This window comes from Nannospalax galili, unplaced genomic scaffold (assembly GCF_000622305.1).
Source record: "Nannospalax galili isolate Female #2095 unplaced genomic scaffold, S.galili_v1.0 scaffold706, whole genome shotgun sequence".
In the NCBI taxonomy this organism is placed as follows: Eukaryota; Metazoa; Chordata; class Mammalia; order Rodentia; family Spalacidae; genus Nannospalax; species Nannospalax galili.
In genome coordinates, this window is record NW_008354694.1 from 893,171 (window position 1) to 919,895 (window position 26,725).

Here is a 26,725-nt window from a genome sequence, read left to right on the forward strand (position 1 = left end):
GGATACTTCAGTAAGGAATAACTTTTATCCAGATTTTAATAAGATTTTTTCATTGACTGGCTTTTATGATAACCTTTGATTTATGGAGAAATGGTTTTCTTTTTAAAGGACCAAAATAAAGTTGCCTTTTAAAAAATATCAAATCCTGAGTGAACCAATTTAAAGGAAAATATCCATAAAATACTATTATAAAATCATACAGATGATGGGTAGATATTGAAAAAAATTATCAAGACGACGAGAGAATGTTTGGAGACTAGGAAGTGTGGGCGAGGTGGAAGGCATTAGTGCAGGTGTCTGCAGATCTGGGTATTGGATGCATTCTCTCCCCACACATCTCTATCCTTAAGTGTGCTGAGGGGCTTTGTAACCAGGCCATAAAAGGAATAGTAGCCTAAAATCCCCATCAGCATTGGCATTCTGTGACTCCATATTTACAGATCTGTCTCTTTTTTTTTGTCTTTTTGAAGCAGGGTCTCCCTGTAGCCCCAGCTATCCTGGAACTCACTATGTACACCAGGCTGGCCTTAAACTCACAGAGATCCACCTGCCTCTGTCCCCCAAGTGCTGGGACTACAGGTATGCGCCACCATGCCCGGCTCTGTCTTTTAAATGTATAATTGAGGCCATTGGAAGCAGTGGGAGGGATCGCCTTTCCGTGCTCCATGGTGAACCCAAACTCTTCCTATAGCAGATGCCACTGAAATTCAGGGAGGAGTATGTTTTGGCTGCAAGTATAAGTCTCCTTAACTTCAAAGACTTACTGATGACAGTATGGGGTTTTAGTTCAAGATGTTTCTCAGAGACTTTGTGAGCCCTGGAACTTATGTTTAGGAGGTACCTACTGTGGGCACCATATTCAAAATGGTGTAGTATGTATATACTCTCTATACTCTCAATATAGCATCTTTCTAAATCCAGGGTGACTGGAATGTAGAATTTGGCCTGCCCTAGTGTGGTACAGTTGCCTCTTCACTGACCCAAGGTGCCTCTTAACTGTGTAAATGTCAGTCTTTCCTGTCCTCTGTTTCAGGGAACAGTGAAGGTTTCTTCAACATTGATGCCCTCCTGGGCATCATCACGGTAGCTCAGAAACTTAATCGGGTCCGCCATGCCCGGCATACATTGACTGTGAAGGCAGAAGATCAAGGCTCCCCACGGTGGCATGACCTGGCCACGGTGGTTGTTCAGATCCACCGCTCAGACAGCAGTGCTCCCATCTTCTCAAAAGATGAGTACTTCATCGAGATCCCAGAATCGATCCCCGTTGGTGCCCCCATCCTCCTTGTCTCTGCCACAAGCTCTTCCGAAGTCACCTATGAGCTGAGGGAGGGGAACAAAGATGGCGTGTTCTCCATGAACTCCTATTCTGGCCTTGTCTCCACCCAGAAGAACTTAGACCATGAGAAAATCTCATCCTACGAGTTGAAGATCCGAGGCAGCAACATGGCGGGTGCGTTCACCGACGTCTTACTGCTTATCTACATCATCGATGAGAACGACAGTGCACCCACGTTCTTAAAGCCGACTTTCGTGGGCCAAGTCAGTGAGGCTGCACCCCTGCACAGCATGATCCTGGCCGAGGACAACAGCCCCCTGGTGATCCGTGCCTCAGACAGAGACCAGGAAGCTAATTCCTTGTTGGTCTATAAAATTTTGGAGCCAGAGGCCTTAAAGTTTTTCAAAATTGACCCCAACATGGGGACCTTAACTATCGTATCAGAAATGGATTATGAGAGCACACCTTCTTTCCAATTCAGCGTTTACGTCCATGACCAAGGGACCCCCATCTTGTTTGCACCCAGGCCTGCCAAGGTCATTATCCATGTCCGAGATGTGAATGACTCTCCTCCCAGGTTCTCAGAGCAGATCTACGAAGTAGCAGTCTCAGGACCCATCCACCCGGGCATGGAGCTCCTCACGGTGCAGGCCAAGGATGAGGATTCAGAAGTCACCTACAGCATCAAGATGGGGGATGCTGACGGAGCTGTTGCCCTTCACCCCATCACAGGTCGCATATCTGTGGTGGATCCTGCTCTTCTGGGGCTCTCACGGAAGCTCACCGTTAGGGCTTCTGATGGCCTGCATCACGACAATGCACTGGTAAAAATATCAGTGACCCAGGTCCTTGACAAAAGCTTACAGTTCGATCAGGATATCTATAGAGCATGTGTAAGGGAAAACACTCAGCACAGAACAGCGCTGCTGATTCCTGGTGTCCATGGGAACCACTTGAATGACACCCTTTCCTACTTCCTCCTGAATGGCACGGATTTATTTCACATGGTCAAGTCGGCAGGTGTGCTGCAAACCAGAGGAGTAGCCTTTGACCGGGAACAGCAGGACACTTACGAGGTGGCAGTGGAGGTGAGGGACAACCGGGTCCCTCAGCGGATGGCTCAGGCTCTGGTGAAGGTCTCTGTTGAGGATGTCAATGACAACCCACCTGAGTTTAAACATCTGCCTTATTACACAGTCATCCAAGATGGCACCGAGCCAGGGGATGTCCTCTTCCAGGTATCTGCCATTGATAAGGACTTGGGTGCCAACGGGACAGTCACATATGCTTTTGCAGAGGATTATGCATATTTCCGGATTGACCCCTATGTTGGAGACATATCACTCAGGAAGCCCTTTGATTATCAAGCTTTGAATAAGTATCGCCTCAAGGTCATTGCTAGAGATGCAGGAACCCCATCCCTACAGACTGGGGAAGAAGTACTTGTCACTGTCAGAAATAAATCCAACCCACTGTTTCAGAGTCCTTACTACAGAGTCAAAGTCCCTGAAAATATCACACTCTATACTCCAATTCTTCACACGCAGGCTCGGAGTCCTGAGGGACTGAGGCTTATCTATAACATTGTTGAGGAAGAGCCCTTGATGCTGTTTACCACTGACTTTAAGACCGGTGTCCTCACAGTGACGGGACCTCTGGACTATGAGTCTAAGAACAAGCACTTGTTCACAGTGAGAGCCACAGACACAGCTCTGGGGTCATTTTCTGAAGCCACAGTGGAAGTCTTGGTTGAAGACATCAATGACAACCCTCCTGCCTTCCCCCAGCTGGTATACACCGCCTTGGTTTCTGAGGGCTTACCTGCTCAGACCCCTGTGATCCAACTGTTGGCCTCTGACAAAGACTCAGGACAGAATCGAGATATCTCCTATCAGATCGTGGAGGATGGCTCAGAGGTTTCCAAGTTCTTCCAGATCAATGGGAGCACGGGGGAGATGTTCACGGTCCAAGAGCTGGATTATGAAGCCCAACAACACTTTCATGTGAAAGTCAGGGCCACGGATAAGGGAGATCCCCCACTCACTGGTGAAACGCTTGTGGTTGTCAATGTGTCTGACATCAATGACAACCCCCCAGAGTTCAGAGAACCTCAGTATGAAGCCAATGTCAGCGAATTAGCAACTTGTGGACACCTGGTTCTTAAAGTCCAAGCTCTCGACCCTGACCTCGGGGACACCTCCCGCCTGGAGTACCTGATTATTTCTGGCAATCAGGACCGGCACTTTTCCATCAACAGCTCATCAGGAATAATTTCTATGTTCAACCTTTGCAAAAAGAAACTGGACTCTGCTTACAACTTGAGGGTGGGTGCTTCCGATGGTGTCTTCAGAGCGACTGTGCCAGTGTATATCAACACCACAAATGCCAACAAGTATGGCCCCAAGTTCCAGCAGCACATCTATGAGGCTGAGCTAGCGGAGAATGCAAAGGTGGGAACGAAGGTGATCGAGTTGCTAGCCATAGACAAAGACAGCGGTCCCTATGGCACTGTGGACTACACCATTATTAATAAACTAGCAGGCGAAAAGTTCTCCATAAACCCCAGTGGTCAGATCACCACTCTGCAGAAACTAGATCGGGAAAATTCAACAGAAAGGGTCATTGCTATTAAGGTCATGGCAAGGGATGGAGGGGGCAAAGTGGCCTTCTGTGCAGTGAACATCATCCTCACAGATGAAAATGACAATGCTCCCCAGTTCAAAGCATCTGGGTACACAGTCTCCATCCCATCCAACGTCAGTAGAGACTCCCCTGTCATCCAGGTGCTGGCTTACGATGCGGACGAAGGTCAGAATGCAGATGTCACCTATTCAGTAGACTCGGCCAAGGACCTGGCTGAAGAGATCGTTGAAGTCAACCCAATGACTGGTGTGGTCAAGGTGAAAAAGAGCCTGGTGGGTCTGGAAAACAGGACTGTTAACTTCAACATCAAAGCCCAGGATGGAGGTCCTCCACACTGGGACTCTCTGGTACCTGTACAACTACAGGTGGTTCCTAATGAGGTATCTTTGCCCAAGTTTTCTGAACCTCTGTATACTTTCTCTGCATCTGAAGACCTTCCAGAAGGTTCTGAAATTGGGTTTGTGAAAGCAGTTGCAGCTCAAGATCCTGTCATCTACAGTCTGGTCCAGGGCACCACGCCTGAAAGCAACAGGGACGGCGTCTTCTCTTTGGACCAAGATACTGGGGTTCTGAAGGTGAGGAAAGCCATGGACCGTGAATCTACCAAATGGTACCAGATTGATCTGATGGCACATTGCCCACACGAGGACACCGACTTAGTGTCCTTGGTGTCTGTCAACATCCAAGTAGAAGATGTCAATGACAACAGACCTGTCTTCGAGGCTGATCCGTACAAGGCTTTCCTCACTGAGAACATGCCTGGGGGGACCACGGTCATTCAAGTGACTGCCAGTGACCAGGACACTGGGAGTGACGGGCAGGTGAGCTACAGGCTGTCTGTGGAGCCTGGAAGCAACATCCACGAGCTCTTTGCTGTTGACAGTGAGACTGGCTGGATCACCACACTCCAGGAACTTGACTGCGAGACCCGCCAGACCTATCGGTTTTATGTGGTGGCCTATGACCATGGACAGACCATCCAGCTGTCTTCCCAGGCCCTGGTGGAGGTCTCCATCACAGACGAGAATGACAATGCCCCTCGGTTTGCTTCTGAAGGCTACAGAGGTTCTGTGGTGGAGAGCGGTGAGCCTGGTGAGCTTGTGACCACGCTGAAGACTCTGGATGCTGACATCTCTGAGAAGAACAGGCAGGTCACCTGCTATATCACAGGTAAGGGTGACTGCCATGGACTCTTGAGTATATATAAGGTCTGGGATTAGAACCAAGCCCTATAAACGTTCCTCAGTGAATACCTATCAGAAAATGAAATTCCGCCACTCCACATCCAGAGGATAAAACCAGCCAAACAGAGGCCAAGACAGGCTGTCAACCCAGCATATTAACCACTTTCCTGTGGTGACAAAAATACTAGCAAATGCTATGTAAGGAGGGAAGGGCTTATTTTGACTCATGGTTAAGAAGAGAATCAGTCCATCATGGTGGGAGGGCATGGCTGGGTGAGGCAGCTGGTCACACTCGCCCACAGTCAGAAGCAGAGAGAGCTGGTGCTCAGCTCACTCTCTCCTTTTTATTCAGCCCAGGACCCCAGCCCATGGGCTGGTGCTGCCTACATTTGGTTACACCTCTCTGGAAGTGCGCTGGTAGACACACAGAGAGGCACATTCCCTAGGCGATTCTAAATCTTGTCAAACTTGCACCACTGCAGAGAGCACCCTCTTTTCTCCTGACCCCAGTGCCATGTCACCCTTATCCATAAAAACGGCTCCTGCTAGTACATCTGTCCAGGGGACAGTTGATGAGTCTAATGTTCCAACCAAGAACCCCAGACTTCTAGGACAGACAGAATGACAGCCATTTAAAATACATCCCTAGAAAAATGGAATCTTATAATCTTGTGATATCAGATACTTGACAACACTGGTTTTTAAATCTCAGAATAGGAAAATATAGGGGAAAATATGCAGTCCATTCTTATTTTTTTCTGGTTTAAATCGACTCTTAAAATATTTTATTATTTTTTTTAAGAATTTTAAATTTAATTTTATGTGTATAAGTGTATTACCTGCATGTAGGTTGGTGCACCCGTGTCATGCAGTGCTCTCAGAGGCCAGAAGAGGGCATCAAATCCCCTGGAACTGGAGTTATGGACGGTCGTTAGCTGCCATGTGGATGCTGGGAATCGAACCTGGGTCCTCTGCAAGAGCTCTCAACTGCTGAGCCATCTCTTCAGCCCTTTATTTATTATTTTTATTTTATGTGCATGAGTGTATTGCCTGCATGCAGTAAGAGTGCCTATGATGTGCAATGCCCACAGAGGTCAGAAAGGGCATCATATCCCCTGGAACTGGAATCATAGATGGTTGTCAGCTGTCATGTGGGTGCTGGGAACTGAACCCAGGTCCTCTGCAAGAGCAACCAGTGCTTCCAACCACTGAGCTGTCTCTCCAACCCCACAGTCAACTCTTAGAGGATCTAAATCTTGGGAAAATCTTAGAATCTCTGAGTGAGAATTCATCTTCCCATTCCTTAAGAGAGACAAGTCACAGACAAGCCTCCTGATGACCCCCTGCTTAATCCATGCCATTCCTGGTATAATCCAACCTTGGAATCTGATGTCACTGAACTCTTCCCACCCATCCAGGGCAGCGTCACAGTGGGGCCTGGACGTTTCTTGTCTAGATCTGAAGTTTGCTTCCCTCTGGTCCTCCAATGCCTTCTAGGTCACAAAAAGTAAAAGCCTATTTCTGGTTTTGGAAAGGTGTTTCCTGCAGTCTCACTTAACAGGGAGACTTTAAAATCAGAAGCTGCTCCCTAATTTCAAAAGACCAACTCCATGTAGACCTGTAGGTCCCTAGTTAAGGGAAGAAAATTCTGCCTTCCTTTCTCAGCAATCCTGAAAGAAGGGCCAAGTACGCAGCCACCTTGGAGTCAAAGCCTGGTTCATCTGTGTTCTGTTTATGGTAGCTGCAACCCTCTTTTTTAGAGGGAGACCCCCTGGGCCAGTTTGGCATCAGTCAAGTTGGGGATGAGTGGAAGATTTCCTCAAGGAAGAGCCTGGACCGTGAGCACATTGCTAAGTATTTACTCAGAATCACAGCATCGGACGGCAAATTCCAGGCTTCAGTCCCAGTGGAGGTCTTTGTCCTGGACATCAATGATAACAGCCCGCAGTGCTCACAGGTGAGTAGGGGTTGGGAGTTGCATTGGAAGTGGATGCAAAGAGGGTCCAGGGAAGGCAGGAAAAATGAGAAGCCATCATTGACTTTGCCTGCCCAGTATCTTCCCAGCAGACCTCAGACTAGTACCCAAGGGCAGGACATTCTAGGCAACTTCTTGCCTTATTCATAGCTAAGCTCTTCAGGAATCATAGTGCATAACCCTCTCCCTGCACTCCGTACAAAGGCCACTTCTCTGCCACAAGGATCCAGAAGTAGAGGGATACATGGCCTCCAAACAGACTCTACTGCGTCTCCTCTCCTCTCAGCTGTCAGCAGGACTCACTGTGGTCTAATACCTCCAGAGGCCTGCCCCTGGCACCTCTTCCCCACATCCACATACAAATTATCCCACATCTGCTAAGGTAGCACCACCCCAGGACAGGAGCTGTGATGTACAGACACAAGCAGGACAGGTCCATCCAGGAACACACTCTTCCCCAGGATCCTCATGTAATTCAGTCCTAACTCTCTCATGGGTACAGATGTTGAGGTATGCGTGCGTGCGTGCGTGCGTGTGTGTGTGTGTGTGTGTGTGTTTGCGTACCTGCATAGGCACGTGTGTGTTTAACAGGAGAGGAAATATGTTCATAGAGAGCACAAACTAAGTCAGACTGGTGAGATGCCTCGGAAGGTAAAGGCACTTGCAGCCAAGCTCGATGCCCTGCGTTCCGGCCCCGGGGTTCACATGGTGAAGAGGGAACCAACTTCAACTTCAACTTCTGCACGTTGTCCTCTGATCTCCACACAGTAGTCATGGCATACATGCAAGCATGCACACACATATGCACACATGCAAATAAATGTAATGGAATAATTTGTTAAAAACACTAGTTATACAGTTTTACCTTCAAAACACAGTGGGTAATTTTTTACTTTCCTGGGGATTTCCATTATTTCAAAGTTCGTAGGTAAAATTATCAGCATTTGAATTTTATAATATCTTAACAGCATAATTCATATCTGCCTAAAATCTAGCCAGTCATTACAGACACATCAATGCATACTTATGCATACAAATATACATCCCCACAGAGTCAGCTACAACCCCATACAAATACCTATACAGATACACCATATACATTTAAGCATATGCCTACACACCTGGTGCAATTGCGTACCCACATATACAAACATGCTTATATGTAATTCACATGCTCTTACCCACATATGTACTTGTATACATACTTCAACACATATAGACACACACTGTAGCACACGTGATACATATACACGGTCACTTTCCCTTTCTTTTATACTCTGTCTCACAGGCACAACACAAGAGACCCTGAGGTATCAGTCAGCTTGGAAAGTGTGTTTTCAGGGTCCAGGTGAGCACATATTGGGTGGTCTCAGAAAGGCAGCTTTCCTGGGAAGAAAGGTGGCCATCTTTTCCCTCTTTCCCATTTGACCTTACTTACAACCTCTCCCTGAGCTGGGAGGGGCCAGGATCAGGCTCAGCCTCCACTCACCAGAGATAGCACACAACATCATCAGAGCAGGGAAAAAACATTTGCGAGCCCACCCCACACAGTCCACCTGGACATGATGTGTCCACCCAGAATGTGCCCAGGGGCTGTGCTTGCCTGAACCTGGTATGATGTAAACCACATAAGGGACACTGAAATGTCAGGGGTTCCAGCCTTTCCCTATGCGCAGGCCCTGCAGGGAAGGGAAGGGAAGGAAGGGCAGTGTCAGGGTCACTGGGGTCTGGATCTACCTCAAAGGCCTGGGATTTCTCCTGGGAACGTGGGCAAGGAGGTGAGCCTGGAAGCTCACTACAAGGCAGGGGTGGGGTTTGGCGGGACTTGACCTAATACTCTGAAACATCTGCTGCCAGACCAGCCTCATCCCTCCCCTCCAAGGACCCCTGTGGAGTGGGCTGTGGCGGGTTCTTCTCTGGGCATCAGCTTCCAGATGGTGGAACTCCTCATTCTGTGGTTTAATGACTTATTCTCTGCCATGCCTCTTCTGACTTTTTTTTTCCATCTCTGGGGGTGAGGGGTGAATTGTGGGTATGTGGGCCTGTGAGTGTGCCAGCATGGAGAGGCCAGCGGTCAGGTTGGGTGTCTCCTCAATAACTCTCCACCTTTACTTTTTTTGAGACCATCTCAGTGAACCTGAAGCTCACTGATTCAGTTAGGCTGGCTACAATGGGCTCCAGGATCTGCTGTCTCCAGCTCCCTCCGACCCCAGTGCTGGGGATATAGGATCATGCCCCCACCAGGCTTTTTACATGGGTTATGGTTATCTAGACTCAGTGCCTACATGATGCGCACCGTATTGACAGCTGTCTCCTCACCTTCTGTTCTAGCTTTTTAAAAAATTATTTGATTTATTACTATTGTGTTTGTGTGTATGGTGTCTGTGTGGGCACACGTGCCTTAGCATGCCTATGGAGGCCAGAGGACAACTTCATGGAGTTGGTTCCCTCTCCTTCCACCTCTATGTGGGTTCCAGGGATCAAACTCAGGTCATCAGGCTTGTGTAACAGCAAACTCCCACCTGCTGAGCACGCTCACCTGACCTTGGCTTTTAATCTCCTCCTTTCTATTTTCTTCCCTTCCTTCCTCTTCCTCTTCCTCCTCTTCCTCCTCCCCCTCCTCCTCTTCCTCCTCCTCCCCCTCTTCCTCTTCCTTCTCTTCCTCTTCCTCCTCTTCTTCCTCCTCCTCCTCCTCCCCCTCTTCCTCTTCCTTCTCTTCCTCTTCCTCCTCCTTCTCCCCCTCCTCCTCCTCCCCCTCTTCCTCTTCCTTCTCTTCTTCTTCTTCCTGAGTCAAGTTAGTGCTGCCTGTCTTCCTCCTCCACTTCCTCCTCCTCCTGCTCCTCCTCCTCTTCCTCCTCCACTTCCTCCTCCTCCTTCACTTCCTCCTCCTCCTCTTCCTCCTCTTCCTCCTCCTCCTCCCCTTCCTCCTCCTCTTCCTCCTCCTCCTCTTCCTCCTCTTCCTCCTCTTCCTCTTCTTCCTCCTCTTCCTCCTCTTCCTCTTCCTCTGCCTTCTCTTTTTTTTCTTTTTTTCTTCTCAGAGTCTCTCATAGCCCAAGCTGGCCCCAAATTCACTACATGTAGCCAAGGATGAACTTGAACTCCTGATCCTCCTGCCCCCCACCACCCAGTACCAGGACTGCATGCATGAGCCACCACACCTGGTTTTACAGTCTCTTCCTCCTGTGCCTCCTCCACTCCCTGGTCCCACCCCTCTGCTTCCTGGTCTCTGTCCATCTGTCTCAACTTGCTTAGTCTCTCTGCTTCTGCCTCCTCTGTCACTCTTCCCACTTCTAGAACTGAGCACCCCACCTCAACCTCCCCATCTTCCTCTTCCATCTCCAGCTTCTCTATACTGGCAAGGTCCGTGAGGACGTCTCTCCAGGACACTTTATCTTGAGAGTTTCTGCCACAGATGTGGACACGGACACCAATGCTCAGATCACATATTCCCTGCATGGACCTGGGGCCCAGGAATTCAAGTTGGACCCTCATTCAGGTGGGTCTCTGAGCTGTGGGATGAAGCTAAGAGCCTGTGTCCTGAAGACCAGTGCTTGCTGGTCTGTGGTGGGCTCCTCTGAGAAGTCCCCCTGTCCACCATCAGCAGCCAGACTGGCACCATGAGCCAAGCTTTGCACTATCACCTGGGACATAACAGAGGGTGGGTGAGTTCAGACCCAGATCTTTATCACAGAGCAAGGAAAGCAATTGCTGAGTCAACGGCTTGCCTTTGCTAAGTTAAGACAGTGCAGGCCAGGTATGGTGGCTCATCCCTGTAATCCTAGCCCTCAGGAGGCTAGGGCAAGAGGATTGTTGAGAGTCTGAGGCTAGCTTGAGTTACAGTGTGAGACCCTGTCTCCAAACAAACAAAAAACAAGGAAGGTGGAGGAGGAAGAGACAGCGTCTATGCTGACAGAAGAGATGGACTTAAGCTTCCAACCAGGTTAAGTGAAACTCTGGGGAAGTGCCATTCTGTGTGACACCGGGGTACACTAGGAGTCAGCCAGGCGGGGGTGGGGACAGGAAAGGTGGGGAGGAGTACCAAAGCTAGGAGGAGCACGTCCCGAGGGCTTGTTTAGAAAGGGGCTGGCACACTGAACCCACTGAGCGGAGAGAGACACAAGATGATGCCCTAGGGACAGATAGGCCAAAACCCTTGAGAGCCACCAGAGGACTCAGGCCAGTCAGTGTCAAAGTCAAGGATGAAATCTCAGGCTATGCATGCTGCAAACTGGGGCTAAGGTCTCCTAAGACTCCAGTAAACATCACACGCAGTAAAGCCTATGGAAGCCTGGCTGAGGAAGAGCTCACTGGGTGTGGACAGACTCACAGCATCACGGCTAGGAAAGCAGAGGTAGGGAACACAGGCCCTGTAGAGTGAGCCATGAGTACTCAGACTGAAGCTGGGCTGTGGGGTCTGCTGGAGAGATGAGTAGGGAAGAGAAGCCCCCCAGCTAGGACTGTGCCACAGGAGGTAAGTGGTGACGACAGCCAGGCAGGCCCCAGGTCACAGGGGCCAGCTGCCAACCTGTGGCTTGAGTCCATAACTCAATGATAATGTGGAGATTCCTTAGCAGGGAGGGAACCAGTGAGAGCTGTGTCGCAGGAAGCTGTCTGGGTGGACAGGAGACGGTGTTGTCCTTCCTGACCCCAGCCCAGAGTGCCTAGTGACTTGGACAGCTCATCTTGTCTCTGCTGCTCTTTGCGCAGCTACAGGGACTGCCCATGAGGACTTAAAAGAAAAACGAACTGGGCGGGTTTTCAGAATATAAAAATAATACATGCTAAGTATACAGAGTTCAAAAGCACAGTTCTGGCAGAAGCCAGAAAACTTGTGTGATAGGCCATCGCCAAAGCTGGCTTGCTGTGTACCAGCCATGAACCTCTAAAATCTCCCTGTAATTGTTGCATAAAAATAGGACGCTGCTCTTCCCTTAGCCACAGTTGTATTTCCAAGGGGAAAACAAAGCCCTGTCCTAATTCATTTCTAATTATACAGTTTGTTCTACTTTCATTTCTGACGCTGTGAAAGAACACGCCAACACAAAGCAACTCAGAGGACAGCTTATTCAGCCTACAATTCCAGGGCACAGTCCATCACTGTGGGGAAGTCAAGGCAGGAACTTCAAACAGCGGGTCACATCCGCACTCAAGAGCAAAGGGATGTTTATGCACGTGTGCTCGATTGCTTGTGCTCAGCTTGAATTTCCCCACTCACATAGTTCAGGAACCCAGCCTAGGGAGTGGGGCCACCCACAGTGGGCTGGGTCTTCCCACAGCAATTAACTTAAGGCAATCCCATGCAGACACGCCCACAGGCCAACCCAGTGTAGACAGTCCCTCACTGAGAGGCTCTTTGAAGGTGATTTTAGGTTCTGTCACGTTAGCAACTAAAGCTGACACCACAGGGTACCTTACTGTATTGCCAAACAATAGGATGTAAATCAGTGTCCATTTGAAAAGCAAATGGGATAATCTCAGCTTACTGCTATTATAAATAATACTCCAGAGGATATCTTTATGTATGCATTGTTATCTTCAGGTTGGTTATTCTAGGTATATATATTCCTACAAGTGAAATTATGAGCTAAATTTTATATATCAGAACATTTCCTGTGTTATAAATTGCCTAATTAGCCTTTAAAATGCTGTGTTTATATCTTGATGGAGCTCTTAAAGGGTGGTGATAACAGTGGAGCATGGTAAGAGAATTAGGGAGGCTGTGGGTACTGGGCTCCTTCCCTGGTGGTATGCACAGGGCACTGCTCCCTTTTGACAGAAATTGTGACTAGGACTGTCCCCACAGCTCTCCAAGGGGCATGTCACATCCTCTTCGGGAAACTCAACCTCTGTCATTTCTCTGAACAGGGGAGCTGACCACACTCACGACCCTGGACCGAGAGAGGAAGGATGTGTATAGCCTTGTTGTCAAGGCAACAGATGGAGGGGGCGAATCGTGCCAAGCAGACGTGACTCTCCACGTGGAGGATGTGAATGATAACGCCCCGCAGTTCTTCCCAAGTCACTGTGCTGTGGCTGTCTTCGACAACACCACGGTTAAGACCCCTGTAGCTGTGGTCTTTGCCCGGGATCCTGACCAGGGTGAGTATGTGAGGATTGGTGATCCCCGTGCTATCGTGCCATTAGCTCCATTTGGCATTTGGTGTGGGGGATCATCCTGTGTCCTCTGGGACTGTCAAGGACTAAGCCTGTTGGTTGAGTCTGTTGACATTCAAGAACAGAAAAAATTGGCTACCCAAAGCTGTGTGACAAGTAGATTAAGCAGTATCTAAGGCCGACACAAAGCATTTCAATCTGGTGCCCTCCCCCCATGGTGCCCCCTCACCCCCACTTAGACTTGCAGAACCTTTGCAGTTGCCATCAAATCTGGAGAGCATTCTTTTCTCAAGGCCATTTTAAATAGAGCTAATCAGAAGTCTACCAATCAATTATTTAGTTCATTAATTTATATAAGAAAGAAATTTTTGGCTTTAAGTCCATTAAGCTTATTGAATTCCTTCATCAATTTTTAGGCAGTGTAGCTGAACTGTTTTCAGTATTTTATTTTTATGTGTGTGTTTGGTACCGGTGGTTGAACTCCGGGCCTCACACATGCTGGCACGCTCCCTCCCGCTGTGCTAGTCACTTGTTGCTGTGACAAAGCAACTTAAGGAAGCTAGAGTTTATTTTGGTTCATGGTTTAAGAAGAGGTACAGTTCATCAAGGGATACAGTGGGAGGAGAGGTAGCTGGTCACATTGTATTCACAATCAGGAAGCTGAGGGGAGGAGAGGTAGCTGGTCACATTGTATTCACAATCAGGAAGCTGAGAACAGACAGAAAGTAGGGCAAGACTTCAAACCCTTAAGGCCTGCCTCTACTGACCCACCTCCTCCAGTGAGTTCCACCTTATAACTGTTCCAACAGCCTTCTAAACCGGCTCACTGCCTGGGGACCAAGTAAACACATGAACCTGTAGGGGACGGTTCACATTTAAAGCACAGCATCTACTGAGCTGTATCTCCAGTTCCAGTATTCTACTTTTTTTCTCTTTTTTTTTGGTCTTTTTGAGGCAGGGTCTCCCTGTAGCCCTAGCTGACCTGGAACTCACTATGTAGACCAGGCTGGCCTTGAGCTCACAGAGATCCACCTGCCCCTGCCTCCTGAGTGCTGGGATTAAAGGTGTGCGCCACCACGCCTGGCTGGTATTCTACATTTTAATTTTAATAGCATTATTTTCTCTGGGTTACTTTTCCATGTAATATTTTCAAGGTCTCTTAGTCTGTTTTCTGTTGTTATAACTGAATTCCAAAGACTGGGTAACTGGTAAAGAATAAAAGTTTAAGACTAGAGAAATAGATAATGGTAAAATGCTTGTTGCACAAGTCCAAGGACCCAAGTTTGATCCCCAGCACGCAAAAGCTGAGTATGCTGGTGTATGTTTGGAATCCCAGTGCTGGGGAGGTAGAGACAGCAGGATCCCTGTGGCTCAGTGGCCAGCCAGCCCAGCTGAGTTGGTGAGCCCCAGGCCAGCGAGAGACCCTATTCCAGAAAAGTAAGGTGGATGGCTACTGAGAACTGTCACGTGATATTGCCCTGTGGTATCCACATTGCACAAGCACACACATGTATGTATATCCCACACACATGTACATACATACCAGAGAGAGGAGAGAGAGAGAGAGAGAGAGAGAGAGAGAGAAAGAGTTTATTTGACTCACATTTCTACAGGCTGGGGCGTTCAAGTATGTGGTTCCAGGGTCTGGTGAGGGACCTTCCTGCTGAGTGGTAACAGGGCAGAAGGCATCACAGGGTGAGATCCAGACCACACATGGTAGCTTGGGTCTCTCGTCCTCTTCCTTCCGCAAAGCTACTAATACCATCCTGGCCCCACCTTCATGACCTCATCTAATCCCAGTTACTTCCCAAAGGCCACACCTCCAAGCATCTCCCACATATGAATTACAGATCAAGTGTTCAACATTGAACTATGAAGTTCACATTCAAGCCATAGTACAGAGCGAGAAGATTCATCACAGAGCCTTTGTTACACATTGTACCAGTTCTAGCCAGCATGAAGTATTCTAATGTGGTCCAACTTTCCCAAGTCAGATTTTATCACTTGGGTAGGCTAAAACATGCTCTTGGGGTCAAAGTAGTCAGCTCAACATATGATGATGACGACGACGAAGATGACAGTGAAAGTGGAATCAGCCACTTGACCTTGTTTGATATCAGCAAATTGAAGCCTTCCTAGACTTTAGCTTGGTATTGAAGGAGCAATATTTTGGAGAGATGCTGTATTCTAGGGAGAGTGAGCATCAAATGCAAAGACAGGGTAGTTGGGCCTGGGAAACCTGTGAGTGTGTGAGTGTGTGTGTGTGCGTGTGTGTGTGTGTGCGCGTGCGTGCATGTCTGAGTGTGTGTGTGTGTCTGTGTGTCTGTGTGTCTGTGTGTGTGTGTGCGTGTGTGTCTGTGTGAGTGTGTGAGTGTGTGTGTGTCTGTGTGAGTGTGTGTGTGTCTGTGTGTCTGCGAGTGTGAGTGTGTGTGCGTGTGTGTGCGTGCGTGCATGTCTGAGTGTGTGTGTGTGTCAGTGTGAGTGTGTGTGCGTGTGTGTGTGCGTGCGTGCATGTCTGAGTGTGTGTGAGTGTGTGTGTGTCTGTGTGTCTGTGTGCCTGTGTGTGTCTGTGTGTCTGTGCAAGTGTGTGTGAGTGTGTATGTGTGCATGTGTGTGAGTGTGTGTGTCTGTGTGAGTGTGTGCATGTGTGTGCATGTGTGTGTGTGTCTGTGTGAGTGTGTGTGTGAGTCTGTGTGTGTGTGTGTTGGAACAGGCACAAGTAGACAGACTTGTTTGGGATGCAGAGCTGCATTTAATATATCAGAGCTGGAGCAAGCCGCTTCATCTACCCCTCCATCCGCTGGCTATAAGGCCTGTTCATACTCAATTGGCCTCTGCTTACATACGTTCTGAGACAGGAGGCTCCCTAGGTTCTAGGCAGCATCCTCCTTCCACGAGTCCTCTGACAATTATCAAGTGTCACTTCTTTGGAGCTGATAGCTGTCAGTTCTTGGTCCCAGTCCTCTGTAACCTGACACATCCCCTAGACCCCTCAACCCACAATGGTCCTGTTGACATGGTCACCTAGGAAACAGTGAAAGATCCCTGGTTCTTCAGTCCCTGGGTTCTACTCCACCATCTATCATAGGGGAGGCATGGTGGCAGGTGCTCGGGTCTGTCGTCACATCGCACCCACAAACGGGAAGCAGAGAGCAATGAAGGCTGGCGCTCAGCTTGCCTTCGCCTCTATTTCCTCTGCAACCCCTTGGGTGGTGCTACCAGCACCCAGGGCGGGTTTTCTCAGTTGATCCGTCCTAGAAACTCCCTCATGGCCATGCTCAGAAGTTTGTCTCCTTGGTGATTCTAGAGTTCCTCAAGCTGACAGTGTTAGTCATCGCTGTGGATGGTAGGTACATCCAATGACTGTAAATTCCTCATAGACACATCCCACCACAATCCCATTATAGCAGGCTGTGCTCCCTCATGTGTGTGGCATGAGATCCTTAGGCCCAGGACCTGTAGTTGTCCCTATGGGCAAGGATATCACAGTTTAAACAACACATGTTGCTGGGCCCTATACAAGCTGATTGCTTCATAATCAAAGAAAAGAATCAGGCCTGTGTGCATGCGTGTGCATGTGTGTGCTCCTATGTGTGGAGGTCAGATGTCAGCCTCAGGGGTCACTCCTAAGGTGTTAATCCACTTTTTTTGAGACAAGTCTTTTCTTCTTTGACATAGAGCTCATCAATTAGGCAAGGCTGTCTGGCCAGCAAGCCCCAGAGATCCACTAGAATTCTCAAGATGTACCACCACGCCCAACTTGTTTGAATTCTGGGGATTGAACTCAGGTCTCCATGCAGTGGGATAAGCACTTTATCAACTGAGCCAGTCCTCACCCCCATTTTCTTAACTCTATTTTGATATAAGTACAGGTTCACAGGAAGTTGCCAATTCGTTTGTGAATAAGCCCATTTCCCTCCCACCAAACATTTTTATGGGTTTGGTGTGCATCCCACCCCATCTCTCTACAGCTGCCAATGCCCAGGTAGTCTACTCACTGACGGATTCTGCCGATGGCCAGTTCTCCATCGACGCCACTTCAGGGGTCATTCGTCTGGAGAAACCCCTGCAGGTCAAACCAAACTCAGTCCTGGAACTCACCGTCCGAGCCTCTGACTTGGGCACCCCGATACCACTGTCCACCCTGGGCACTGTCACAGTCTCTGTGGTGGGCCTGGAGGACTACCTTCCCGTCTTCCTGAGCACGGAGTACAGTGTGCAGGTGCCCGAGGATGCACTGATGGACAAAAGGGTGCTGCATCTGGCTGCCCTCACACGCCCAGGTGCGGAGAAGGTGGGCTACCGCATCACAGGCGGGAACGAGCAGGGGAATTTCCGACTGGATGCTCGCACAGGTGAGATGAGCAGATGCAGGCCCAGCCCTCCATCACGCCAGTTATGGGGTGCACTGGGTACCATCAGCCCAAACAGCCCCCTCCTGCAGCTGGCATCCTTGGATCCATACCCACCCTCTTCATCTCTCTAGAGGACCATCAGCTGGTCCCTTTTTCCATGTGTGGCCAACTTGTGTAGAATGAGGACACTTGCGCTCCCCCTCCCCCTCCCTCCTCCTCCCCCTAGCTGTGGAGCCAAATCAAACTCGTAGAGACTCCTGGAAGGGCCTCAATGCTGTCTTTCATGCAGAGTCCTCCCATGCTCCTGACAGCCACTCTGTCGTCAGGCAGTATGCTTTTAAATTTTTATTACAAAGATCTTCGACATACGGGAAGCACAGTTGCTTAATGCCTGCCCCCAGGTCCTGACTGCCAGCATCAGTCACTACCAATCCAGCCCCACCTGAGTCTGTCTTTACTCCTTAGACCACACCCACCCACTGCTGAGTTTTGTTCTGTTTCCTTTTCTAGGAGCTGATTTATATTGTAAGGTTTAAAAATATTTTAATTGATTCTTAGAAAATTTCATTGCTGATACATAATACATGTGCACACTTGTGGGATAAAGCTTGATAATTCAATACGGTCAGCCTATAAGAACCAAATTGGAGCTGTTACGGTCTTTCTCCTCATGTGTATTGTTCCGTGTGTCGAGAACCTCTGGACTCTTCCAGCTGTTTTGAGCTACATCGTCCACTGCTGTGCTGTATCCACCCTACAGTGCCATCGAACACCACATCTTCATCCTCACACTTAACTGTACTTGGTACCCGCTGGGCGATTTCGGAATGAATCCTAGACGTCATTTCATTTCCCTCAGAAGCCCTTCAGTGGGCATCCGTAGACAGCAACCACAGCACCTCATCTCACTCCAAAGGTTTCAAATTATTCCTTTGTTTTCCTCTGGTGTGTGGAGGTCAAACCCAGGGTCTTGAGCATGCCAGGCAAGTGTTCTATCACAGAGCTACATCCCCGGCTCTTCTCTTTCTTTTTAAAATTCGAGGCAGCATCTAATTATGTAGCTCATGCTGGCCTAGAACTGGAGATCCTCCTGCCTCAGCCTCCTAAAGGCTGAGTTTATAGATGCATGCCACCACACCTTGCACTAAAAGATAACCATTCCTTAATATCATTTAGTACCTAATCAAACAGATGGTTTTGTTTGTAACCCTTGAGACAGGGTCTCATGTATCCCAGGCTGGACTCAAACTAGTTATGTAGCCCAAGATGACCTTGAGCTTCTAATCTTCCTGTCTCTGCTTCTCTGTGTGCTGGGATTACAGGCAGACACCACCTCACCAGTTTAGGAGCTGCTGGTGATCAAACCCATGGCTCCATGAATGCTAGGCAGGGACTCTGCCAACTGAGCCCCATCCCCAGCCCCAAACAGTTTTTTTTTAATTATTATCTCATCCATGTGTTTTTAAAATCTGGTTGTCAGCTCTCCTAAAGGTTCTCCACCTTGAACTTAGTTGATAGACAATATTTCTAATCTCTTTCCTTGTCTCTGAGATAAAGTCTTACTATGTAGCCCAGGCTGGGCTTAAACTCATGATCCTCAGCCTCCTGAGTGCTGGGTTGCATCTGTGGACCACCACACTCAGATTCTGGATTCTTTCAGTTGCTGACCTCTCTGTTTCCTCCTGCCATTTATTTGATGAGATATTTAAATCAGGTGTTTGGTAGAGTTTTATACATCATAGGTGGCTGGCTGCATATTTATAATGATGTTCACACACCCTGCTGGTGTCTGTACTTCCTACCAGTGGCCTTGGGTCAAAAGCCTTAATCAGGCCAAATCCATACTGTTTGATCAGAGTTGCCCACAGATGGCACTGGGCAGTTAGCACCATGAGCTAGGAGGCATGCAGTGGGCTGATTGGCTCTGTCTTCTGAAGTCAATGATTACAGAATAAATGAGGGACACATAGCTCTCTGGGATGGTAAGGGAAATGAGGGATCAAGGGGAAAAGAAGCGGCCACACAGAGGGAGGTGAAGGGGGAAACCATGCAGGGCCCTGTGTTGCTTGTCCCCCTCCCTCAGTCCTCCGCCCTTGATGTGACAGCTACTGCCTCACCTCCATCGCCCCCTTTCTCCACAGGGATCCTGTACGTCAATGGGAGCCTGGACTTTGAGACAAGTCCCGAGTACCTCCTGTCCATTGAATGCAGCCGGAAGAGCTCTTCCGCCCTCAGTGATGTGACCACCATAGTGGTCAATGTCACTGATGTCAATGAACACCATCCCAGATTCACCCATGACCTGTATGGGGCCAAGGTCTTAGAGAATGCCACTGTGGGTGACGTCATCCTGACCGTAAGGACCCCCAGCTTTGCTCTTTGTGGATTGTGGACTCTGGGGTGGTTTTTGTCTTCCTCCCTCATGGGTCCTCAGTCATCAGGAGTACGGGCTGGCTTAGCAAGTCAGCATACTGTGGACTTGACCATGACTTGTAGCTATTTAGCCAAACCATGTCTCATGATAGGAGATTTCAGAGCTGTTTAATGAGGCAGGATTCTGATGGGGCACAGAACAGGCACGCTTCCACAGAGGACACAGGACAGGCACGCTTCCACAGAGGACACAGGACAGGCACGCTTCCACAGAGGACACAGGACTGGCACGCTTCCACAGAGGATCAAGGAGATGGACACCAGAGGTCTGCTCAGCACCTGATGACAGTGTGACACCAACAGGACAGGCACGCTTCCACAGAGGACACAGGACTGGCACGCTTCCACAGAGGATCAAGGAGATGGACACCAGAGGTCTGCTCAGCACCTGATGACAGTGTGACACCAAGTGCCACTGGGGAGGGGTGACAGGGACAGAGGTTGCACATAACACCTCTTTGCATTTACATACACAGTCGCTCCCTCCCTCCTTGGAGCATGCCCATACTCAGGACCCCTCTCCATCTTGTTCCAATCTTCTTTCCACCTCTCTGACCCAGGACCTCCCTCACACATACCTGTGGATTCAGACCACTTTGCACACACCATTGCCTCTGCCTTGAATGTGCCATCCACACTCAACAGCCCTCTTGTCCTCCAAGGCTCCCTGAATTCTGACTTTCCCAGGTGTGCTGTCACTCTACTCCGAGCTCTCCTGAGACCCATCATGATTAGAATCACCCTAACATTAGACATGACATTTTCTGAGGGCATATGTACCTCCACAGGTTCCTGACTCCTAGGTCTCCTGACTCCTAGGGACCAGCCCGGTACCCTGTCACTATGAGTAGAATAGGAAGGAGGGAATCCATGGCATGCTGAGATCATGAGAGACTCTCTTGCTGTGGGGACTGCCAACCCAGTGGCAGCCATTGGGAGAAGGAACATTTCCGTCACGCCCAGGGCTATGATTCCTCTCTGGTTGCGCTTGTACCTGTACTGACAGTCCTGTCTCCACTGCAGGTGTCAGCCGCTGATGACGATGGGCCTCTGAACAGTGCCATTACATACAGCCTGGTAGGAGGGAACCAGCTGGGACACTTCACTGTTCACCCCAAGACGGGGGAGCTGCAGGTGGCCAAGGCGCTGGACAGGGAACAGGTAAGCCATGTGGGAGGGGCCCAGACGAAGCACGGCCCTATGACAGGTTAAGAGGGAGTGGTAGTCCACACCCCATCCTCATGCCATAACAGTGTCCAGCATGATTCCTCTGTGCACTGAGAGGCCAGAGGCAGGAGGGTGTGGAGGGACCCATCTCTTCCCTGGAGAAGCCAAGGCAGACTCTTCTCACAGCAGACAAGGGCTCACCTGCTGGAATCTCCAGTGGCAGCGACTGGTGGCATCAGACCCTTGACTAGATGCCTTAAGTGCACCTTGCCCTGTGAGCCTCACAGCTACCCTGGGAAGTGCATCCTGACACTACCCGCCCCCATGTCTCACAGCTCGGAGATGGGTGGTTTGGAAATCACACTCTTCTGTTTGATTCTGGAGCCTGAGCCCCGTAGGGCTGTGAGTGGGCAGTGGGAGCAGGCAACGGGTCCAAGGCAGACACCGGGGGCCTTGGCACCAACTCCACACTGTGCATCCTGCCACAGATACCCAGCTACTCCCTGCGACTCCGCGCCACAGACAGTGGGCAACCCCCACTGCACGAGGACACAGACGTGGCTGTCCAAGTCATTGATGTCAATGACAACCCACCCAGATTCTTCCAGCTCAACTATAGCACAGCTGTCCAGGTAAGGGCACCCCAGCCCCCTTCCTTCCTTCATGTCCCTCCCAGTGGGAGGCACTCCCCTGGGGCATCAGGCCATCCCACCCACTGTGGCCTTCCCACCACTGTCCCTAAAGGCTGCACAGGCAGTGGAAGAGGACTATGGATTTGGGGTTAAAAATCACCAGGCCCCGTTGTTAGGCACTTCTGTGACCACTATCCCATTTGGGGCTCATCACAGTCGTGTGAAGTAGGTGGCCCCTGTTTCTCAGATTTCAGACATACAACATTGATCCTCATGTGCAGTCGATAGAGTAACATATATTTATGTATGTATGTTTATGCGCACATAAACTATGAAAGGAGAAGGAAGACTGAGGGGAGCCGTGAGACAGGGAAGGAAGGACTGGGCAGGCAGTGAGGGGTGAAGAGGCTCAAGCTCTAAGGATATGCATAAATATGAAAATGTCATCATGAAACCCATTATTTTGTATGATAGCTAAAAGTTAATAATAAAAAAGAGAGTTACAGGGACTAGGCTGTAGCTCAGTGGGTAGTGTGCCTGCCTAGCACGCATGAAGCCCTGGGCTTAAGCCCCAGCACAGCGTAAAACTGGGCCTGGTGGTACATATCTGTAGTATCAGCACTTGGGAGGTAAAGGGCAGGAGGATCAGAAGTTCAAGGTCACACTTGGCTACCTAGTGAGCTCAAGGCCAGCCTGGATTACACGAGACACTATTCTCCCAAAACATTAAAAAATATAAGTACAGAAATATACCACAGCTAGAGTGTGGCGAGCTTGGGGCTTACACCCGGGAGGGTTGCCAGCCTTCAAGTGACAAGCGCCCATTTAAAAGTTCATTCATTAATAAGGACTTAATGGTAATATCATATAACAAGAGGCTGGGTGGGAAGAAATCCCAGAACTGATTGCTTCAGTAGGAAAAGAGCACCGTAGCGCAGCCTTTGAAACACCTTCGCCCTCCTGGTCTCAAAATGGTGGCGCTGCTGCCCAGTCATCTTCAGCGCAAATAGAAGGGGATTTCTTTGGAACTGTCTACTTTGTCTCAAAGGAGACTTTTCAGAAACCCCACCAGCCAAACTTCTCCAGTAGTCAAAATTGAATCACGTGCTCAACTTTAAACAAAAACTGCCCCAGGGAATCAGGTGGTTATCGCTGACTTGGGGAGTAATAGTCCATCTTCTCTAAGAGGGGGGTGTCTTTGATAAGGATATTGTCCTGAACTAAAGATGTGTTTTATGAGGAAGAAATATGGATTGTTGGATAAGCAACCATCAGGGTCTGTCCCTTTGGTTCTGTTTGTAGATAGACCGTGGTAATATAAAGACGGTTAGCACTCCAGCATGCCGACTTCCTGTGTTCTAGAACAAAGGCTACCATCATGCTTTGAGGCCAGTTTTTCTTAGTTCAGTTCCCAGTCATCTCAGACTTTGCTCATTAAATGTGTGTTGCATTGCTCCTCTGTCTAATAGCTCTCTCGAACATTCTCAGGTGAGCCTGCCGGGTGGTAGTTAATGCCCAGTCCCACATCCACGATGCACTAAGAGTTCATCAGCTATTGCTCCTCTGGCCAATAGCTCTCTTGAACATTCTCAGGTGAGCCTGCCGAGTGGTAGTTAATGCCCAGTCCCACATCCACGATGCACTAAGAGTTCATCAGCTGTGTGCATGGGCCACGACCCCCTGTTGGATAAAGGGCTCGGTCTTTGGTGTTGAGGAGCTCATCTAAGGCCCAGTGCTGTTCTCAGGAATACCTAGTGAACACTGAGAAGCCAGAAGCTCTAGGAAACAGAATGGGTCTAGCCTGGGGTCAGAGGGACCAGGACTAGTCCCTGAATGACAGGGTCCAGAAATGGGTGACCAGAGGGGCTGTGACTTACACACCCCTTGGCTTCCTGTCACTCTCGGTCTCAGGAAAACTCCCCCATTGGTGTCAAAGTGCTGCAGCTGATCCTGAGTGACTCCGACTCCCCAGAGAATGGGCCCCCCTACTCCTTTCGAATCACCAAGGGGAATGCTGGCTCCGTGTTCCGGGTGACTCCAGATGGATGGCTGGTGACGGCTGCGGGCCTGAGCAGGAGGGCCCAGGAATGGTATCAGCTTCAGATAGAGGTGAGCACTGTGTGGACCCAAGGAGGTGGCTGTGGGGCGGGGGGTGGCTGCTGTGCTTAGGAAGAGGTGTGTGGAGGGCATGTGCACTGGAATTGGGCCAGAGACTCCAAACTGAGCTCTGCAAAATCTTCATAGTCTTATGTATGTGTATGTGCATGTGTGTACATGTGTGCATGTATGTACGGGTGCATGTGTGTGCATGTGTACATGTATGTGCAGGTTTGTGCGTGTGTGCAGCTGTGTGTATGTGCATATATGTGCTTGTGGTGGCCTAAGGACAACCTCAGCTGTCCTTCCTCGAGAGCTGCCCAGTTTGTTTTTAGAGACAGGGTCTCTCACTGGCCTGGAACTTGCTGATAGGCAAGGCTGGCTAGCCAGCGGCCCCAGGAATCCTCTTATCTCTACCTGCCTAGGGTTGGAATTACAGATAACACCATCACCCCCAGCAGGCGCTACACCAGCTGCTGGTAACAGCAAGGGACCCAGGGGATGGCACCTGTCCTTGTGGGTTTTCCATTCTGGAGATAAACAGGAGTAAAGAGGAAAACACATCCTTGGGATTTAAGACAAGGAAACAAAGTGACAAGAGACTCCTAAGACACAGGGAACACATGTATTTGTCACGCAGGTGACATCTGAGTGGAGACCTGGGAGGCCCAGGGAAGAGTGGGCAGGAAGGAGGGAGTTCCAGGCAGGAAGAGCAAGGTCTTGAGTTGGGAGAGAGTTTGAAGTGACCTGTGATCAGGAAAGAGGGAGCGATGGCAGGCAGGAAGTTGAAGAGCTGCGGCTGGTCGATCATGAGGGTAGGACTCGTGGACTACTAGCTGAGGTCCAACCTGTGACCTCTTGAAAGTGACAGAGGTGCTGTTTGAGTCCGTTTGGCTACTGCATCAGAACACCATAGTCTGGGGGCAGTGAAGAATAAAGATGTTTGATTTCTCACAATTCTAGACACTGAATGCCAAGTTTGGAGTGCCATTGTGGGTAGATCCTGGTGAAAGACCTCCTCAGAGTATACATTGCAGAACGGATAGCAGGCCAGCCAGCTGACTCTTCCCACAGGGGCACCAATCCCTTCAGGCCAGCGTGGGGTTCCATGCCTGTGATCCTCAGGAGACTGAGGCAGGAGGAAGCTAAGTGTGAGGCCAGTTTGAGGTACATAGCTAGTTCAGGGCAGTATGGGCTACATAGTGAGATTCTGTCTTAAAACAAAAAGATTGCACATACTTGTGATCACAAGACTTGGGAGGCTGAGGCAGGGGGATTGTAGTCCAAGGTCAACCTGAGTTATATAGGGAAATATTACTTCCCAAAGACCCCCCCTTAAAAACACTGGGGATTCAAGTTCCAAGTTTGGATTTTAGAGGGACACAAACACTAAGTACTGGTGACAATCCATCCACAGCAGAAACTCGTCAAGGCTCTCCTTGGCAAGCCAGGATGAGCAGTCATTCTAATTCTTATAAAAAACATTTTTACACGCAGCAGTTAAGAACACTGATTGTTCTTGCAGAAGAGCCAGGTTCGAATCCCGGCACCCACATGGCAGCTAACAACTGTCTGTGACTCCAGTTCCAGGGGATCTGACAGCCTCTTCTGTCCTCTGAGGGCATTTACCTACATGCAGGCAATACATGCATATACGTAAAATAAAAATAAATTTTTACATTTACTTATTGTATATGTGTATGGGGGGCGTGCACACATGCCCCAGCACATGTGTGGCGGTCAAAGGATAATTTGTGGTGTCAGGTCTCTCCTTCCATCATGTGGGTCCTGGAAATCCAGTTCAGGTCGTCAGGCTTGGCGGCATGCACCTTTACCCACTGATCTTGCTGGTCCCAGCCACACTAATTCTAAGCCTTGCATATACTTCTGGTTTCTAATGTAAGTGCCACGAGTCATGGCTGAAGGGGTTTAGAAAGGGAAGGGACCTCACCCCCCAGAAGCTCAGCAGAGTGGGTGAGGGAGGACGTTGAGAAGTCCTGTAGGCTGGAGATAGGGGAGCTTTGATCTCAGGATGAGGAAGATGCATGTGGCAACGTAGTTAGCATCTAAACAGACGGGACTTGGTGATGGATTGGATGCGGGGCTGGAATCAAAAGTGAAGAATCAGGATGCGTCTCCAAGTGTGACCATTTATGACCGCAGAAAAGCCTCAGGGTAGGCGGGAGGCAGGACCAGTTTCCTGTCCATAGATGTGATGAAACACCCTGACTAAAATCGACTTAAGGGTGGGAAGGGTTCGTTTCAGTTTCCATTTCCAGGTCACAGTCCATCACGGAGGGAAATCAAGGCTGGAAGTCAAAGCAGCTCTGCTTGCTATCCATTCAGCATTATCTTTATCCAGGAAGCCAAGGACGTAGAGCAGGAACCGTGGAGGATGCCGAGCGCTGACTGGCAGGATGGTTCAAGCTCAGTTAGCTTTCTTACATAGTTCAAGGTCATCTGCCTAGAGAATGCTGCCACCCACCATGGGCTGGGCCCTGCATCAATTAACAATCAAGACGATCCCCCACAGACACACCCACAGGCCAATCTGATTTAGGAAGTTCCTCAGTTACCTTCTCTTCCTAGATAACTCTAGGTTGTGTCCAATTGACAGTTAAAGCTAACCGGGACAGGGGGTAAACGGAGGCTCTGATCTGCACACCTGAGAGACATCTAAGTGAGGCATCCAATGGGGCTCAGCAGTTCCATGGGTCTTCAAGGTTGAAGGCACAAATGTGCAAAGAAACAACAGTTCTCTACCTGCCGTATCCTCAGACCCAGCTCCAGACAGGTACTTGGGGACCACTGCATCATTTCTCTGTCATGTCTGCTCTGTTTTTCCA

At 49.4% G+C, this 26,725-nt stretch overlaps 1 protein-coding gene across 1 annotated transcript in view; it reads left to right on the forward strand.

The window, feature by feature from the left end:
• The window catches only part of Fat2 (FAT atypical cadherin 2), a 91,084-nt gene that overhangs the window by 48,599 nt on the left and 15,760 nt on the right, over positions 1–26,725 (forward strand). Inside the window, exons 9-17 of the mRNA XM_008851882.1 lie at positions 1,034–5,092; positions 6,867–7,063; positions 10,424–10,577; positions 12,947–13,180; positions 17,167–17,550; positions 19,692–19,906; positions 21,007–21,144; positions 21,639–21,782; positions 23,694–23,891. Of these exons, the coding sequence (XP_008850104.1) occupies positions 1,034–5,092; positions 6,867–7,063; positions 10,424–10,577; positions 12,947–13,180; positions 17,167–17,550; positions 19,692–19,906; positions 21,007–21,144; positions 21,639–21,782; positions 23,694–23,891 (5,723 nt within the window). The remainder of the gene's footprint in view (positions 1–1,033; positions 5,093–6,866; positions 7,064–10,423; positions 10,578–12,946; positions 13,181–17,166; positions 17,551–19,691; positions 19,907–21,006; positions 21,145–21,638; positions 21,783–23,693; positions 23,892–26,725) is intronic.